This window comes from Anarhichas minor, unplaced genomic scaffold (genome assembly GCF_050575085.1).
Source record: "Anarhichas minor isolate MPS153535 unplaced genomic scaffold, ASM5057508v1 ptg000281l, whole genome shotgun sequence".
Classification (NCBI taxonomy): Eukaryota; Metazoa; Chordata; class Actinopteri; order Perciformes; family Anarhichadidae; genus Anarhichas; species Anarhichas minor.
Genome location: NW_027466727.1, coordinates 7144 through 24074, shown reverse-complemented (window position 1 = coordinate 24074; position 16931 = coordinate 7144). Strand labels below are relative to the sequence as shown.

Below are 16931 nucleotides of genomic sequence, written 5' to 3'. Positions count from 1 at the left end.
TTACTTGGTGATTGTCTCTTTAATGAATCGGCAGGTTTTGTTCAGATATGGTGACTTTAACACATGAGGACAGAAAAGAAAGAAAAAGTTTGAAATATTAAAGCAAAATCTGAGTTTTACATAAGAGGACTAAACTACAGAGGTGACGGACGCGAGGACCGAACTACAGAGGTGACGGACGCCAGGACCGAACTACAGAGGTGACGGACGCGAGGACCGAACTACAGAGGTGACGGACGCCAGGACCGAACTACAGAGGTGACGGACGCGAGGACCGAACTACAGAGGTGACGGACGCCAGGACCGAACTACAGAGGTGACGGACGCCAGGACCGAACTACAGAGGTGACGGACGCGAGGTCCGAACTACAGAGGTGACGGACGCGAGGTCCGAACTACAGAGGTGACGGACGCGAGGTCCGAACTACAGAGGTGACGGACGCGAGGACCGAACTACAGAGGTGACGGACGCGAGGTCCGAACTACAGAGGTGACGGACGCGAGGTCCGAACTACAGAGGTGACGGACGCCAGGACCGAACTACAGAGGTGACGGACGCCAGGACCGAACTACAGAGGTGACGGACGCGAGGACCGAACTACAGAGGTGACGGACGCGAGGACCGAACTACAGAGGTGACGGACGCCAGGACCGAACTACAGAGGTGACGGACGCGAGGACCGAACTACAGAGGTGACGGACGCGAGGACCGAACTACAGAGGTGACGAACGCGAGGACCGAACTACAGAGGTGACGGACGCCAGGACCGAACTACAGAGGTGACGGACGCCAGGACCGAACTACAGAGGTGACGGACGCCAGGACCGAACTACAGAGGTGACGGACGCGAGGTCCGAACTACAGAGGTGACGGACGCGAGGTCCGAACTACAGAGGTGACGGACGCCAGGACCGAACTACAGAGGTGACGGACGCCAGGACCGAACTACAGAGGTGACGGACGCCAGGACCGAACGACAGAGGTGACGGACGCGAGGTCCGAACTACAGAGGTGACGGACGCGAGGTCCGAACTACACAGGTGACGGACGCGAGGACCGAACTACAGAGGTGACGGACGCGAGGTCCGAACTACAGAGGTGACGGACGCGAGGACCGAACTACAGAGGTGACGGACGCGAGGTCCGAACTACAGAGGTGACGGACGCCAGGACCGAACGACAGAGGTGACGGACGCCAGGACCGAACTACAGAGGTGACGGACGCCAGGACCGAACGACAGAGGTGACGGACGCGAGGTCCGAACTACAGAGGTGACGGACGCGAGGTCCGAACTACAGAGGTGACGGACGCGAGGTCCGAACTACACAGGTGACGGACGCGAGGTCCGAACTACAGAGGTGACGGACGCCAGGACCGAACTACAGAGGTGACGGACGCGAGGACCGAACTACAGAGGTGACGGACGCCAGGACCGAACTACAGAGGTGACGGACGCGAGGTCCGAACTACAGAGGTGACGGACGCCAGGACCGAACGACAGAGGTGACGGACGCCAGGACCGAACTACAGAGGTGACGGACGCCAGGACCGAACGACAGAGGTGACGGACGCGAGGTCCGAACTACAGAGGTGACGGACGCGAGGTCCGAACTACAGAGGTGACGGACGCGAGGTCCGAACTACACAGGTGACGGACGCGAGGTCCGAACTACAGAGGTGACGGACGCCAGGACCGAACTACAGAGGTGACGGACGCGAGGACCGAACTACAGAGGTGACGGACGCCAGGACCGAACTACAGAGGTGACGGACGCGAGGTCCGAACTACAGAGGTGACGGACGCCAGGACCGAACTACAGAGGTGACGGACGCGAGGACCGAACTACAGAGGTGACGGACGCCAGGACCGAACGACAGAGGTGACGGACGCGAGGTCCGAACTACAGAGGTGACGGACGCGAGGTCCGAACTACACAGGTGACGGACGCGAGGACCGAACTACAGAGGTGACGGACGCGAGGTCCGAACTACAGAGGTGACGGACGCCAGGACCGAACGACAGAGGTGACGGACGCCAGGACCGAACTACAGAGGTGACGGACGCCAGGACCGAACGACAGAGGTGACGGACGCGAGGTCCGAACTACAGAGGTGACGGACGCGAGGTCCGAACTACAGAGGTGACGGACGCGAGGTCCGAACTACACAGGTGACGGACGCGAGGTCCGAACTACAGAGGTGACGGACGCCAGGACCGAACTACAGAGGTGACGGACGCGAGGACCGAACTACAGAGGTGACGGACGCCAGGACCGAACTACAGAGGTGACGGACGCGAGGTCCGAACTACAGAGGTGACGGACGCCAGGACCGAACTACAGAGGTGACGGACGCGAGGACCGAACTACAGAGGTGACGGACGCCAGGACCGAACGACAGAGGTGACGGACGCGAGGTCCGAACTACAGAGGTGACGGACGCCAGGACCGAACTACAGAGGTGACGGACGCCAGGACCGAACGACAGAGGTGACGGACGCGAGGTCCGAACTACAGAGGTGACGGACGCGAGGTCCGAACTACAGAGGTGACGGACGCGAGGTCCGAACTACACAGGTGACGGACGCGAGGTCCGAACTACAGAGGTGACGGACGCCAGGACCGAACTACAGAGGTGACGGACGCGAGGACCGAACTACAGAGGTGACGGACGCCAGGACCGAACTACAGAGGTGACGGACGCGAGGTCCGAACTACAGAGGTGACGGACGCCAGGACCGAACTACAGAGGTGACGGACGCGAGGACCGAACTACAGAGGTGACGGACGCCAGGACCGAACGACAGAGGTGACGGACGCGAGGTCCGAACTACAGAGGTGACGGACGCGAGGTCCGAACTACACAGGTGACGGACGCGAGGACCGAACTACAGAGGTGACGGACGCGAGGTCCGAACTACAGAGGTGACGGACGCCAGGACCGAACGACAGAGGTGACGGACGCCAGGACCGAACTACAGAGGTGACGGACGCCAGGACCGAACGACAGAGGTGACGGACGCGAGGTCCGAACTACAGAGGTGACGGACGCGAGGTCCGAACTACAGAGGTGACGGACGCGAGGTCCGAACTACACAGGTGACGGACGCGAGGTCCGAACTACAGAGGTGACGGACGCCAGGACCGAACTACAGAGGTGACGGACGCGAGGTCCGAACTACAGAGGTGACGGACGCCAGGACCGAACTACAGAGATGACGGACGCGAGGACCGAACGACAGAGGTGACGGACGCGAGCACAGATCTGAAAGAGATTCATCAGTTTTACTGGAGGCTGGATAACGGATCTGAAACACATTTACTGGGACAGATGGTGCTAGTAGTTGTGTTGCATCATGGGAATTTTTAGCTCCCCTGTTCTTTTAGCTTGACCCTAAAGTCAGGAACCAGTATTAATTTTTCTGTCTCTTGCAAAACCCCCAACTCTTGTTTTTGGGATATATTTTATTTTTATTTCACCATCTTAATTCAACATTTATAGTTTCAAATGTATGTAGGACGGCAAAGAATTAGTGTTTTATTATTACTAGAAATCACATCCAATAAAATAATCATTGATGGGTCCAGGACTCCATCTTATAAATTGATTTATATGTTGTATGTAGGTGAGACACAACCAGCCTGTTACTGTTTGCAACGCTACCTCAACAGGGAATTAAACTATTTACATGCAAGTGAATAATATTCATAGTTCTTCAACAATTTAATACAAAAGTATTTTCAGCCTGTAAAAAAATCATAAAGGGTATAATTCTAATTCTAAGAACTTCACAAAAAGAATCACACTTAAGTGATATAATTTCATTTTCAAGACACGCAGCAGTGTCTTGTGATGTACGGCTCAGTGATCATTATGAAAGTGGCCTGGCCTACTTCCTGCTGCTCCATTATCCCCACGTGTCCTATTTCTGTTGTCCGAGCTTTGCAGCCTCACATTTTGATCTGAAGAAGTCCTCCAGCCGGTGGATCGGATCTATAGAACGACACCCTGGAGGGAAATAAAATAAATACATGCAGCGAAACGTTAAAGGAACAGTGTGAAGCTCAGAGGAAGCTATTGACAGAAGATGAATATAATGTTGAAGTTACTGTGAGGAACCTTTACCTGGTCCTGAACCAGTCTCAGTGTAGTCCTGATCCTCTATCAGACCTCCATCAGTAAAGAGACCATCAGAGAGAAGATGGTTTGTTTCTTTAGAGTTATTCTTAACGCTCGTCATCGGAGCCACCGGGTCGGATTCTGGTGAAACCAGATGAACTCATGCAGGTTCACCAGAACCTCCTTCACCTCAGACTCCAGCAGAGACCGGTGCACCGTGGACAGACCCAGATCCTCCAGTGTGTGTGTGCGTGCGTGTTTGTGTGTGTGTGTGTGTTTGTCTGTGCGTGCGTGCGTGCGTGCGTGTGTGTGTGTGTGCGTCATGTTTTATAGCCTCAGTGTATCTGCCACTTCTCAGGAACTTCTCTCTTGTGAACTTTGACACTAACACTGAAGTAAACATGCGGCCAAACGTTGATACTCCACAGAAGTAAAAGCTGGAATCACAAGAGAAGAGACGCTTGTGAAGCTCGACATGGCAGCCTCTTACGGTGAGTTACTCAAATTGAAACACATTTTGTGCAGCTGTATTTGAATGTTTGTATGAATGTGAGATTGGGACTGTTTGTCAGGTCCAGAGCCAACCCAGTCCAGAGTGGTGGTGCTGTTACTGGGAGAGAAACAAAGTGGGAAGAGCTCAGCAGGAAACACCATCCTGGGAAAACCAGCCTTTCACAAGAAAACAACTCGCAGCTCCAAGGAGAACGCCACCGTCTTTGGAATACAAGTGAATATTTAAAGTTTTCAGTATTTTGGATTTGCTCCCGTTTAACCCTGAAGCTCTACTCACTTTAGACTACATGTGATCCACCAGGTGACGGTGGTGGACACCCCAGGGTGGATGTCCCACTCCATCACTCCAGACAGAGTATCTGAGGAGCTGTGCAGAGGTCTGACCCTCTGCTACCCAGAACTCCACGTCATCCTGCTGGTGCTACCCTCCACCTCCACCTTCGGCCAGCCGGAGTGGAGGGCCATGGAGGCCCAGCTCAGGCTGCTCCAGACCCCCATCTGGCAGAGAGCCATGGTCCTCTTCACCCACGGAGACGAGCTAGGTGAACCAACGATCATTTGTTTATGCTCAGTCTGTCTCTCTCTGCTGATTGGCCGTTAGAGGTCTAGCTCAACCAATGAGGTCTAATCTGTGCTGCAGGAGGCCTCCCCATCCAGGAGCACATCAGGCGACAGGGCCGGACTCTTCGCTGGCTGCTGGAGCGATGTGGGAACCGGTACCAGGTGATGTCGGACCGGTCCGGGGCCTCGGAGGCACAGGTCGCGGAGCTCTTTGAGAAGATCCAGAAGATGATGGAGACTAACAAGCGTCCCAGGGAGATCCAGGATCGGATGTACACGCAGCTGAGACGAGAGGTGAGCATGAAGGATGCGAGGAGGATGCAGGGAGGACGGGAGGAGATAATGGTGCCTGATGGGAAGCCAGAGGCCTCGAGACGGACATATATACCCAAAGGTTTGTGTTTCTAAGCCACACAATCAGCACGCCAACACCCGGAACAAGTTGTGAAAACCCACTGCAATGTGTTCGTTGCAGGTTTCCCAGTAGAACCAGTTGGTTTGAAGCCTGCTCTGAGCCTCATCCTGCTGGGAAGGAGGAAGTCGGGGAAGAGCTCGGCCGGCAACGTGATCCTGGACCGGGAGGAGTTTCAGGTGGACGTAAAGACCACCAGGTGCTCCGTAGGCTGTGGTCGAGTGTCAGGTTGGGCTGTCACTGTGGTGGACACCCCCGGGTGGAGTCTGTTCGGTCTGGCCAACACCAAAGAGGTCCGGACGGAGATCGGTCGGAGCCCTTTCCTCTGCAACCAGAGGAGCAAAGTGTCCTTCCTGCTGGTCGTCCCGGTCGACTCCTTCAGAGAGAAAGACAGGAGAGCCGTGGAGACGAACCTCGGCATTCTGGGGAGCGACGTGTGGAGGAGCACCGTGGCGGTGTTCACCTTCGGAGAGGAGCTGAGAGGACGGACGCTGGAGGACCACGTGGAGCGGAGCGGACGGCCTCTACAGTGGCTGCTGGACAGATGTGGACACCGATACCAGGTGTTAGACACAAACACAGGAGACGGGACAAGAGTGACCCAGCTGCTGGAGATGGTGGAGCAACTTTAGAAACTATTTACATGCATATAGATGTTAGCTATAATAATAAGTTAGTTCAAATGTAAATTTTAAAACTGCTATCTATATATATATATATATATATATATATATAAAGACGAGTTCTACAAGCCAGCTGGAAAAGTGAGAGAACACAAACATCCCGTTTTCTCTGGACAGGAAGCAGCAGGAGAGTCTGGAGAACGATGAACTGTGATGTGACCTATCATCTCTGTGTGGCTTCTAGAAACACTGTGGATTTGAAATTGCTTCAAACTAAGGCAGGAAATAAAAGTGCAGATCTGGTGATTTGGTTTATGGATACGAGGACGTTAAGTTAAGGAAGTGTGTTTGTGTGCATATGCATCATTTTTATGGCTAAAGAACAGAACAAACAAACGTCCCTGTCCAGTCTCATGTATGTGCATCCAGTTATTGTGAGGATTTACTTTATGAAATACTGTCAGTACATAACAGAAAACAGAGCAATGAGGTCATATTCATTTGGGTTCATGCTCATACAGGCATTCTGGGTAATGAACGAGTCAAAAAAGTACTAAAAAGAGAACTAAATCATCTGAACCATGATTCTTTTAAACATTTTGATGACATACTTCATACTATACTGAGACTTTTTTCGACATACTATACTGTGACCTGTAAAGACTGTGGTGACCCTTCTGCTCCACTAGGTGGCGCTGTGTGCTTCGTGCAGGATGTTTGTCTTCAGAGGAATCAAACCTCCGGCTGGTGTCCTTCTGGCTGTAGAACGTCACCATGTCTCCTCCTCGCGGACACACGTGCCGTTTGCTTTGCTTCAGACACTTCCACACAAACATCTCTGATACCTGATTAAACAGTTTGTTCTGTTCTTGTTTGTACTTTAGAAATAAAAGTACTTTCATCTTGTCTGGTTTCCCATTTCTGCCTCAGCCTTTGAGCCAGAGAGTAAGCTGACAGACTCTACTGACCTGCTGCACTATGACTCTTTTATGACCATATTTACTGCCTTTTCCACGTCACCTTTTACAATGTTGAAAAGCATTACTCGCCACATAAATCACAACCTTGCCTCGTGCATGTGTTATTAAAATCATATACACACATTAAATACTTTATCAATGAGAACAAAGAAACACTTCTGAGGGGAGCAGACTTGTTTATTTCCATTCATCAGTGAAACAAACGAGGCTTTCACGTTTGATTCAGTGGTCTGCAGTCATCAGACCGACCGAAACATCTCCGGCTCCCTCGTGTGGTGAGAAGGTGAACTGAAGGTTTAAATCTTGAATAAAAAACTATGAAAGAAACTGCAAATGTGTTTTGTGACCCAGTAGGGGGTCCCGACCCACGCTTTGGAAATTACTGCACCATACTATGACTTTGATTTATTTATTTTAATAACTATACGATGACTTTTAATGATAAACTATTGTTCTGGTCCGTCTCTAAGACCACAGCAAATAAGGGAAGCGATTAACTAAAGAAACACATTTTATGAATCAAAGATTGAGTTACTTTAACAATGTAGTCGATGGTTTAAATGTTCCCTGTGAGGCTGAAGAGAGGAGCTGTTTACAGAACAGAGTTAAGATTGTATGAACGTTATATAAATATGATTTACCAACAATGCTACGAAGACTCTTTCATGAGTAACGACATGGATTCAGATTTCTTAATATCAGTTTTATTTATTCTTTATTGTCAAACTGTTCCTTCTGACAGCGACTACAACAACACCATATCTCTACAAGTGCCCAAAAATATATCTCACTGACCTTTTGTTTTAATATTTGGCAACTTATAAGTCTCTGCTAAAACAATTAATATATATACTAATTTATTCATGAAAAAATACATCGTCAGTTTCCACAACAAAATAGCAAAGAAGGTCTGTGATACACGCAGTAGTTCTGTTACACGACAACTCAGACCTGCTCACACGGAACGCCTACGCAGTGAAACACAGGGCCAGATACGTGAACCGCTTCAGTCAGCGCTCTTCAACATCAGGACACAACATCTGGATATGGACTCCTGTACCAGGGGAGCAGCTTCTGCACACATTATTCAGGCTTCACATATTGGAGGTGTGGAGTATATTTAGTGTCCTTTTAAAGTTTTGCACACTAATGTGAAGAATGTTTAGAGTGGACTACACGCTCAGTGGTCCTCAACATCTGGTTCAGGCTCAAACAGGGCCGCTACTAACCGACTGTGGTCCCCCGACGCTTCACAGGAAAACAACAAAGAAATCAACTTCATCTCTGTGTGTTAAATACAGAGCTGGAGTCAGGATACGGTTAGCCTAGCTTAGCATCAAATCTGGAAGTAGAGATACTCCAACCAAAACTTCTAAAACTCAACATTAACATGTTAATATCCTGTTTGTTTAATGTGAACAATAAACAGAAATGTGTAGCTCTGTACTGAACACACAAACATGACGTTAATATCAGATCTCTGGCTCTGAACTCTGAACTCTCGTTCCTCTTGATGTTTCTAATCACACGTATTTAGACTCGACAGACAGACTGAGCTCAGAGGTTTTATTATTGTACCGATCTCTAGACTCAACACTCGAGGTTCATGAGTCCACATCGTGAGGAAGTAATGCACCTCAACTGTTTGACTTGGAGATGAACCGAGTGGAAGAGAAGCTGAAGAGAGGAACTCACTGTTCTCTCACGAAAGGGAGGAAATTATCAAAGATTATATCAAGCGTTGCATTATGGGGGATGTAGGTTCCAAGTCTTTTTCTTCCTTAACTTGATGAAAGTGCAATATTACATCACTGGAGTTCAAACTCATCACTACATTCGCTTTGAGAAGCTACAAATTAAACAACTAAATATAAATTCTTATGTCACAGTGTGAAAACCCATCAAAGTGTTTTTTAAAGAAATGATTCATTTCTCACACACACACACACACACACACACACACACACACACACACACACACACACACACACACACACACACACACACACACACACACACACACACACACACACACACACACACACACACACACACACACACACACACACACCTTCTGTTGAATCAGACGAAGGACTCAGAGTTAAACGCTGTGAGCTTCAGCTGCTTGTTGTGCAGAAGCACGCGGCTGCAGTAGATTTCTAACATTGGTCTATTTTACATGGAAAAATACGCCGAGTTTGATTTTAAATATATTAGAAGGTCTAGCCTACATTGACACTTGTTGCACTGCATGCTTGTGAAAACAGTATATTGAACTACACCAGACTCAAGATTCACACGACTCAGCAAAACTGTGCAATAAATGTTTTGGGGGGCCGAGAATTTAGATCCTAAAAACAGAATCACAAGCCGAGTTTAACGAGTTTAAGAGACTCTGGTTCAACAGGTTCGTTTCTCCATCTTTAATCTTTAATCTTTAATCTTTAATCTGTGCTGCAGGTTAAAGTCAGTCTGTAGACCTCGGCTCACTCACACAATACACGTTTAAAAGGAAATGTTAACATTTGAGAAAATAGGTTTATTGGCTTTCTGTCTGAGCCGGAGTCAGGACGTGGTTAGCCTAGCTTAGCATAAAGACTGGGGACCTCTGAAGCTCTCTGATTAACACGTTACATCTCGTTTATTTCCTGCGTACATGAACAGAAATGTGAAAATAAAAAGATGTGCTTTCAGGGGGAGTTGTGTGCTTTGGAACATCGTGAAAGTTCCAGCGCCAAAGTGCAAAAAAAAAAAAAAACACAAACTGTCATTTTAAAACTCCTGTTTTTGTACGGACGAGATTCAACACGTCAGTCAGCTTTACGAGCGTCTATCAGGCTAGCTGTTTCCCCTCGTTTCCAGTCTTTATGCTAAGCTAGGCTAACCAGCTGTGTACTTATTTCCCTCTCAGAGACTGAAGCCAATAAACACAAAACTATCCCTTTAAATCAACCTCCCTGGTTTTGAAACACTTCACAGTTGAGTTTTTTTAATCTGGGGATTGTTTTTAGTTTTTTTGCAGGATATGAAACCAGAGAGAAGCTTCAGTGTAAACGTGATGAACGCTGAGCGGCTTCACGTTGGACCGACTGAGCCAACAGACACAGCTGCATAAGGATTCATTTTCACCACCGACACTTTCAGACGTTAATACTTAAGTTATTACACCGTTATGATGTAGTTATTATCTATTACTGTACGTTACTATCACGTTGCAGGTTAGGCGTCTTATTTAATTACACTTGTAACAGTGTTAGCGAGGATCATGTGACACAAAAGAAACGTACGAACAACTTTGTCTAAATAAGTAGAAACACCTCGAGATGAAGACTTCCAGTTCTTACACAAAAGGAAATAAATCCACAGAAACGCACAATAAATCTAAGATACGTCACGTTTTCTGTGGAACAGCTGCATGAAGTCTGGAATGATTGAACCTCGTCTGTGACGCGTTTCGAGGTATTGTAGTGCGTATTTACTTCAATGCATGGTTGCTATCTTTGTGTTCAGGGTGAGTGGATGAGCAGCTGTTGGGACACTGACTCGCTGCCTCAGGAGCAGAAGGCCGACTGCAGCTGCTTGAAGGCGGCTTGTCTCTGTTTCTTCTCCACTTCCTGTCTCTTGCGTTCTTCTTTCTCCTCCTGGATCTCTGCTTCGAACTTGCTGCCCACAGACAGAGCCTGCATCTGGTGACACACACACACACACACACACACACACACACACACACACACACACACACACACACACACACACACACACACACACACACACACACACACACACACACACACACACACACACACACACACACACACACACACACACACACACACACACACACACACACACACGTTTAAACTTTATTTACACTGTGATGGTTAACGTTAAAACTTTATCTACACTCTGATGGTTAACATTAAAACTTTATCTACACTGTGATGGTTAACGTTAAACTTTATTTACACTGTGATGGTTAACGTTAAAACTTTATCTACACTCTGATGGTTAACATTAAAACTTTATCTACACTGTGATGGTTAACGTTAAACTTTATCTACACTGATGGTTAACATTAAAACTTTATTTACACTGTGATGGTTAACGTTAAACTTTATTTACACTGTGATGGTTAACGTTTAAACTTTATTTACACTGTGATGGTTAACGTTAAAACTTTATTTACACTGTGATGGATAACGTTAAACTTTATTTACACTGTGATGGTTAACATTAAAACTTTATTTACACTGTGATGGTTAACGTTTAAACTTTATTTACACTGTGATGGTTAACGTTTAAACTTTATTTACACTGTGATGGTTAACGTTTAAACTTTATTTACACTGTGATGGTTAACGTTTAAACTTTATTTACACTGTGATGGTTAAAGTTTAAACTTTATTTACACTCTGATGGTTAACGTTAAACTTTATTTACACTGTGATGGTTAACGTTAAACTTTATTTACACTGTGATGGTTAACGTTTAAACTTTATTTACACTGTGATGGTTAACGTTTAAACTTTATTTACACTGTGATGGTTAACGTTAAACTTTATTTACACTGTGATGGTTAACGTTTAAACTTTATTTACACTGTGATGGTTAACGTTAAACTTTATTTACACTCTGATGGTTAACGTTAAACTTTATTTACACTGTGATGGTTAACGTTAAAACTTTATTTACACTCTGATGGTTAACGTTTAAACTTTATTTACACTCTGTGATGGTTAACGTTAAACTTTATTTACACTCCGTGATGGTTAACGTTAAACTTTATCTACACTCTGATGGTTAACGTTTAAACTTTATTTACACTGTGATGGTTAACGTTTAAACTTTATTTACACTGTGATGGTTAACGTTTAAACTTTATTTCCACTGTGATGGTTAACGTTTAAACTTTATTTACACTGTGATGGTTAACGTTTAAACTTTATTTACACTGTGATGGTTAACGTTTAAACTTTATTTACACTGTGATGGTTAAAGTTTAAACTTTATTTACACTCTGATGGTTAACGTTAAACTTTATTTACACTGTGATGGTTAACGTTAAACTTTATTTACACTGTGATGGTTAACGTTTAAACTTTATTTACACTGTGATGGTTAACGTTTAAACTTTATTTACACTGTGATGGTTAACGTTAAACTTTATTTACACTGTGATGGTTAACGTTTAAACTTTATTTACACTGTGATGGTTAACGTTAAACTTTATTTACACTCTGATGGTTAACGTTAAACTTTATTTACACTGTGATGGTTAACGTTAAAACTTTATTTACACTCTGATGGTTAACGTTTAAACTTTATTTACACTCTGTGATGGTTAACGTTAAACTTTATTTACACTCCGTGATGGTTAACGTTAAACTTTATCTACACTCTGATGGTTAACGTTTAAACTTTATTTACACTGTGATGGTTAACGTTTAAACTTTATTTACACTCTGATGGTTAACGTTTAAACTTTATTTACACTGTGATGGTTAACGTTTAAACTTTATTTACACTCTGATGGTTAACGTTTAAACTTTATTTACACTGTGATGGTTAACGTTTAAACTTTATCTACACTGTGATGGTTAACGTTTAAACTTTATTTACACTGTGATGGTTAACGTTAAACTGTGAGGGGGGGTCAGTACGGATCACAGATTAACTTCGGTCCGTTACTCCACTATTCTTAAATGTCTAAGATGCATAAAGACCATCATATCAACACACACCCAGTTTAGGATTGGGGACCTTTGGGGTCAAAGTTTAATTCAAACATCTAAAATTTGCTTTTCAGGCCTCAGCTTTTAATCTGGAGAGTAAAAAAGTTATAAAGAAATGATGACCAACACTATAAAGTAAAAAAACAACATCCGTAGAAGCTAAATTCCGAATGTTTAACAAGCCCTAAAAGAGGCGGAGTCTATCAGAGCAGGTACAACACAACAGTACCTTTGCTTCAAAGAAGTCTTTGGCACCCATCACTCCCTCGGTGGACACGTTGATCTCAGACAGCCTGGCGAGAGCCATCAGACCGCTCTCCTCCTGCAGCTCTCCGGCCGCCGCCCTCCGGAAGATCAACAGGAACTGAAGGAGGTCACATTCAGTTAAAAAAAGAAGTCCACCTCTAATCTAGTCTGGTCCACAACAGCTGCAGCTCAGCAGGATGCACATGAGACATGACGGAGGCATGACGGAAACATGACGCAGACATGACGGAGGCATGACGGAGACATGGCGGAGGAATGACGCAGACATGACAGAGGCATGACGGAGCATTGACGCAGACATGACGCAGACATGACGCAGACATGACGCAGACATGACGGAGACATGACGGAGACATGACGGAGCAAACAAGGTGATGAATCCAGAATGAGCCGTGGAAATATAAAGATCAGGTAATTAATGTGCCTTCACCTTTCCTCCTCCTCCAGATGTTTGATGATGAGGAGCATTACCGTTGAATTATGACTTCAGCACATGTATAACTCGTGGTATGATTTGGCACTTGTATAGTTTTGAGGTAGAACATCTGCTGCAGGTGTTTATCGGCGGTTAACTTCTCTCCTCACACAATAACATTTAGATAAAACGTGAAAGAAAAGTCTAGAAATGAGCCAGTGTGTAAATATGAAGGTTCATATTGATCTTCCTCCACATGCATGACATCACTCTACATTTTGACCTTTCAACCCGTGGACTCATGGGACGATATTAAAAAAACATCATGTCATGTGACATGCCAAAATAAAAGCTGTTACAAGATATTCTCCTGATAAAAACATACTGGAATCACTTCGACTTACATTTAGTTAATACAATAATACTTTCGTTGGATCACAGATGGGACAGTGAAAAACACTCTTGTGTAAAGTGATTATAAATAAACAATAAATATATTATTAAAATCAGCCTCCATTTCTCTCTTCTCTACCATTATAGAGATCTTTTTCTAGTCACTTAATATTCATGATTATCCAATAAGAGAAATTTACCACGATGACATCACTGTCATGTCGAGCCTCATCACTTTTTATCTTGTACTTCTATTTAATCCTATATTATTATAATCCCATAACGGATGTCTTGAGCTCTATTTGGTGTATTTGGAGCCAGAGAAGTGAGACTCTCACCTCTCTGTAGCTCAGCTTGCCATCGAAGTCTTCGTCCACCTCTTTGATCATGTTCTTCAGGCCCAGGTGAGTCTGTGGAGCTCCGAGCTTCTCCATCATCAGCTTCAGCTCCATCAGGTCGATGAAGCCGTCTCTACCGGTGTCGTAGCTGTAGAACCACAGAAACCCATCAGAGAGTTAGCAGGTTCTTTGTTTCAGTCCAGCTCTAGAAAAAGATCCTTTGTGTTCTCATGTAGCTCCGTGAACAACCAGCCTGATACGACAACATCACATCTTGAGTTTTTGCAACCAGTGAACAGGAAGTGAGCATATCTGGACTGAGGAGGAGTGACGTAGAGACGCCGTATACGTCTCTGGTAGAGACCTGTCAATCACCGTGTAGCCCCGCCCTAAAGCATCCCCTGCTTTATGGTCTGTTTGACTCTAAATGGACCATAATGTACTAAATGAACATCATGCTGTATTGAAGAAGACTTGAAACTAGAGATTGAGACCATAAACTCATGTTTACAATGTTTACTGAGGTAATAAATCAAGAGAGAAGTAGAGTCATTTTCTCATAGACTTCTATACAACCAGAGGAGTCGCCCCCTGGTGGACACTAGAGAGAATGCAGCTTTAACACGTGAAGCTTTGGATCATAAAACTCACGGTTTTGAGTCACGGATCGGATCAGAACAAAAGAATAAAAGCAGAAAATATCACTTTTAAAGATCCACAATCACGTCTTTTTTCCCATTGATACCAATTGCAGATTATCAATGATCCAGAGTGGAAGATACCGATCGGTTTTGTTGTTTGAACATAATGGTTACATCATAAAGTATTAAAAACAAAACTGTAAACAACACAAATAGTTTGTCTGCTACATCTCTGTGATTCCTGAACACTTAACTGAATGTTGTTGTAGAAAACGTCTAAATGTAGAATAAAGAAGTGGCCTATAGTTAGGTTGTTATTGTAACCATTGTTAACCGAGTTGGATTAGATCACAATTGGACACCTCATTTGCATAATGGACCGATTACAGCCAGAGAAAGAGCTTCCTGTTCAGGCTGCATTCCAGTTCTGAGGAACACAAAGAAACGCTCAGACGAACTCTTGTTTGTGTGAGAAGAGGAATGAAACCATCCGACCACGAGCTCACAGGAACGCTCACTATCTCAGATATATACATAATATATCAGAGAGGATGATGCTTCTGTCTCCTTTTGGTTCATTTTTTATATTTTTTTAATCTCAATTCGATATGATTGACTTTATTACATTTTTTGTTCTTTTTTTTTCCATATTCCATCCAATTATTTATGTTCAAACCCTTTGAAATATGTTAATATACATAATATATATATTGTGTGTATATATATATATATAGATTAGTGTCACATCTGGGCCTCCGTAGAATATCTTCACCGTCAGTTTTTTATGTCAATAAATCTGAACCCATCAATGTAATCTATGGCCTCGTGCGCTCTCCCCTCCGATCACGAGACGTCACCGGACGGATTAAAACACGCACAAAGAATCCCTCAAAACGGTGACGAGGGCCTCGGTGAGTCGGTGTCGTGATCAGAGTGACAGCTCGTGCTTTCACCCGCGAGGCTTCACGTCAGCAGCATCATCATCATCTTAATCATCCGCGCGCTCACTCAGCCACCAACGGCCCACGCGCGCACGACTACACGTCAACAATGTCGGAACCTCCGCTGCTCCGCGTGCATAAACCAACGGACAAACAACGGACATTTTACCGTTTGAACATCGCCTCCATGTCCTTGATCTGCTTGCGGGAGAACTCCTTGAACTCCGTGTACGGGTTGAACACGCGGGTCAGTCGCGGTGCGGCGGTCCCGTCGTTGATGTCCTGACGGCGGGTCAGCACGGCGGACAGCTCGGAGGAGGAGGAGGAGGACGAGGAGTCTCCGCAGGCTGCCTCGGCCTCCTGCGGTCTGGGTCGGAGGACCGGGCTCGGTCCGGACTCCGGCCTCGGGTCGTGGTCGGCGGCCTCCTGCGTAGCGACCAGCCGGGACTGGAGCTTCTTCGCCAGCTCTTCGGACGCCATGGCTGTTCTACTGGGGAGGTGTAGTTAGGAGGGAATGGAGCCTGACAGCCGTCTCGCGAGTATCACCCGTTAAACTGAGCGCTGTGATCACCAAGAAGAAACACTGCGCAGCTTCCGGTCTCACTTTTTCAAAATAAGACTTATAACAGTATATTGTTTTTACCTTTCTGTCTATTTCTCTTATCTTCTGCGTTTATTACTCTGGTATGTTAGTTTGCATATATGTATGTTGATGATTATTTTTGTCAGTATGTGCAATTTGTTCAATAAATTAAATAAAATGGTAACAGCTTTTTCAAAATAAGACAGAAAAAAAGAAGAAATATGTAACCGCTTTCTTTGAGATTCATTTCATCATAAATATGGTGAAGAAACACTGAGAAATCCTCAAATGATTCATATATCTCACAAAAAGTTCCTAATTTTGTGTGTGTTTTCCTACTGAAGTCCAGCAACAAGTGTCAATTCATATGAATACTGTCTTTTCAAAATAAACTTCCGTCTTCACAGGAAG

At 45.4% G+C, this 16931-nt stretch overlaps 2 protein-coding genes across 2 annotated transcripts; one reads left to right on the top strand and one right to left on the bottom strand.

The window, feature by feature from the left end:
* Positions 1–4596: 4596 nt before the first annotated feature.
* Positions 4597–6239, top strand: LOC142944567 (GTPase IMAP family member 4-like). The gene is made up of 5 exons (XM_076085684.1): positions 4597–4612; positions 4694–4848; positions 4936–5176; positions 5275–5589; positions 5671–6239. The coding sequence occupies exons 1-5, from the start codon at positions 4597–4599 to the stop codon at positions 6237–6239; spliced, it is 1296 nt and encodes a 431-aa protein (XP_075941799.1).
* Positions 6240–7898: 1659 nt separating this feature from the next.
* Positions 7899–16495, bottom strand: LOC142944566 (EF-hand domain-containing protein D2-like). Its single transcript, XM_076085683.1, has 4 exons — positions 16107–16495; positions 14356–14503; positions 13172–13306; positions 7899–10896 (listed from the first exon to the last, which is right to left on the bottom strand). Exons 1-4 carry the CDS (start codon positions 16415–16417, stop codon positions 10762–10764), a joined length of 729 nt encoding a protein of 242 aa, XP_075941798.1. The 5' UTR covers positions 16418–16495; the 3' UTR covers positions 7899–10761.
* Between the last annotated feature and the right edge of the window lie 436 nt (positions 16496–16931).

Bases quoted from the DNA above. Each gene is read 5' to 3' on its own strand.
- LOC142944566 (XM_076085683.1), bottom strand. From the start codon at position 16,417: ATGGCGTCCGAAGAGCTGGCGAAGAAGCTCCAGTCCCGGCTGGTCGCT. The intron at 14,504-16,106 runs GTAAAATGTCCG...GTGGTTCTACAG, and splicing joins ATGGAGGCGATGTTCAAACG to CTACGACACCGGTAGAGACG. The intron at 10,897-13,171 runs GTACTGTTGTGT...GTGTGTCACCAG, and splicing joins AAGACTTCTTTGAAGCAAAG to ATGCAGGCTCTGTCTGTGGG.
- LOC142944567 (XM_076085684.1), top strand. The intron at 5,177-5,274 runs GTGAACCAACGA...TCTGTGCTGCAG, and splicing joins CACCCACGGAGACGAGCTAG to GAGGCCTCCCCATCCAGGAG. The intron at 5,590-5,670 runs GTTTGTGTTTCT...TGTTCGTTGCAG, and splicing joins ACGGACATATATACCCAAAG to GTTTCCCAGTAGAACCAGTT.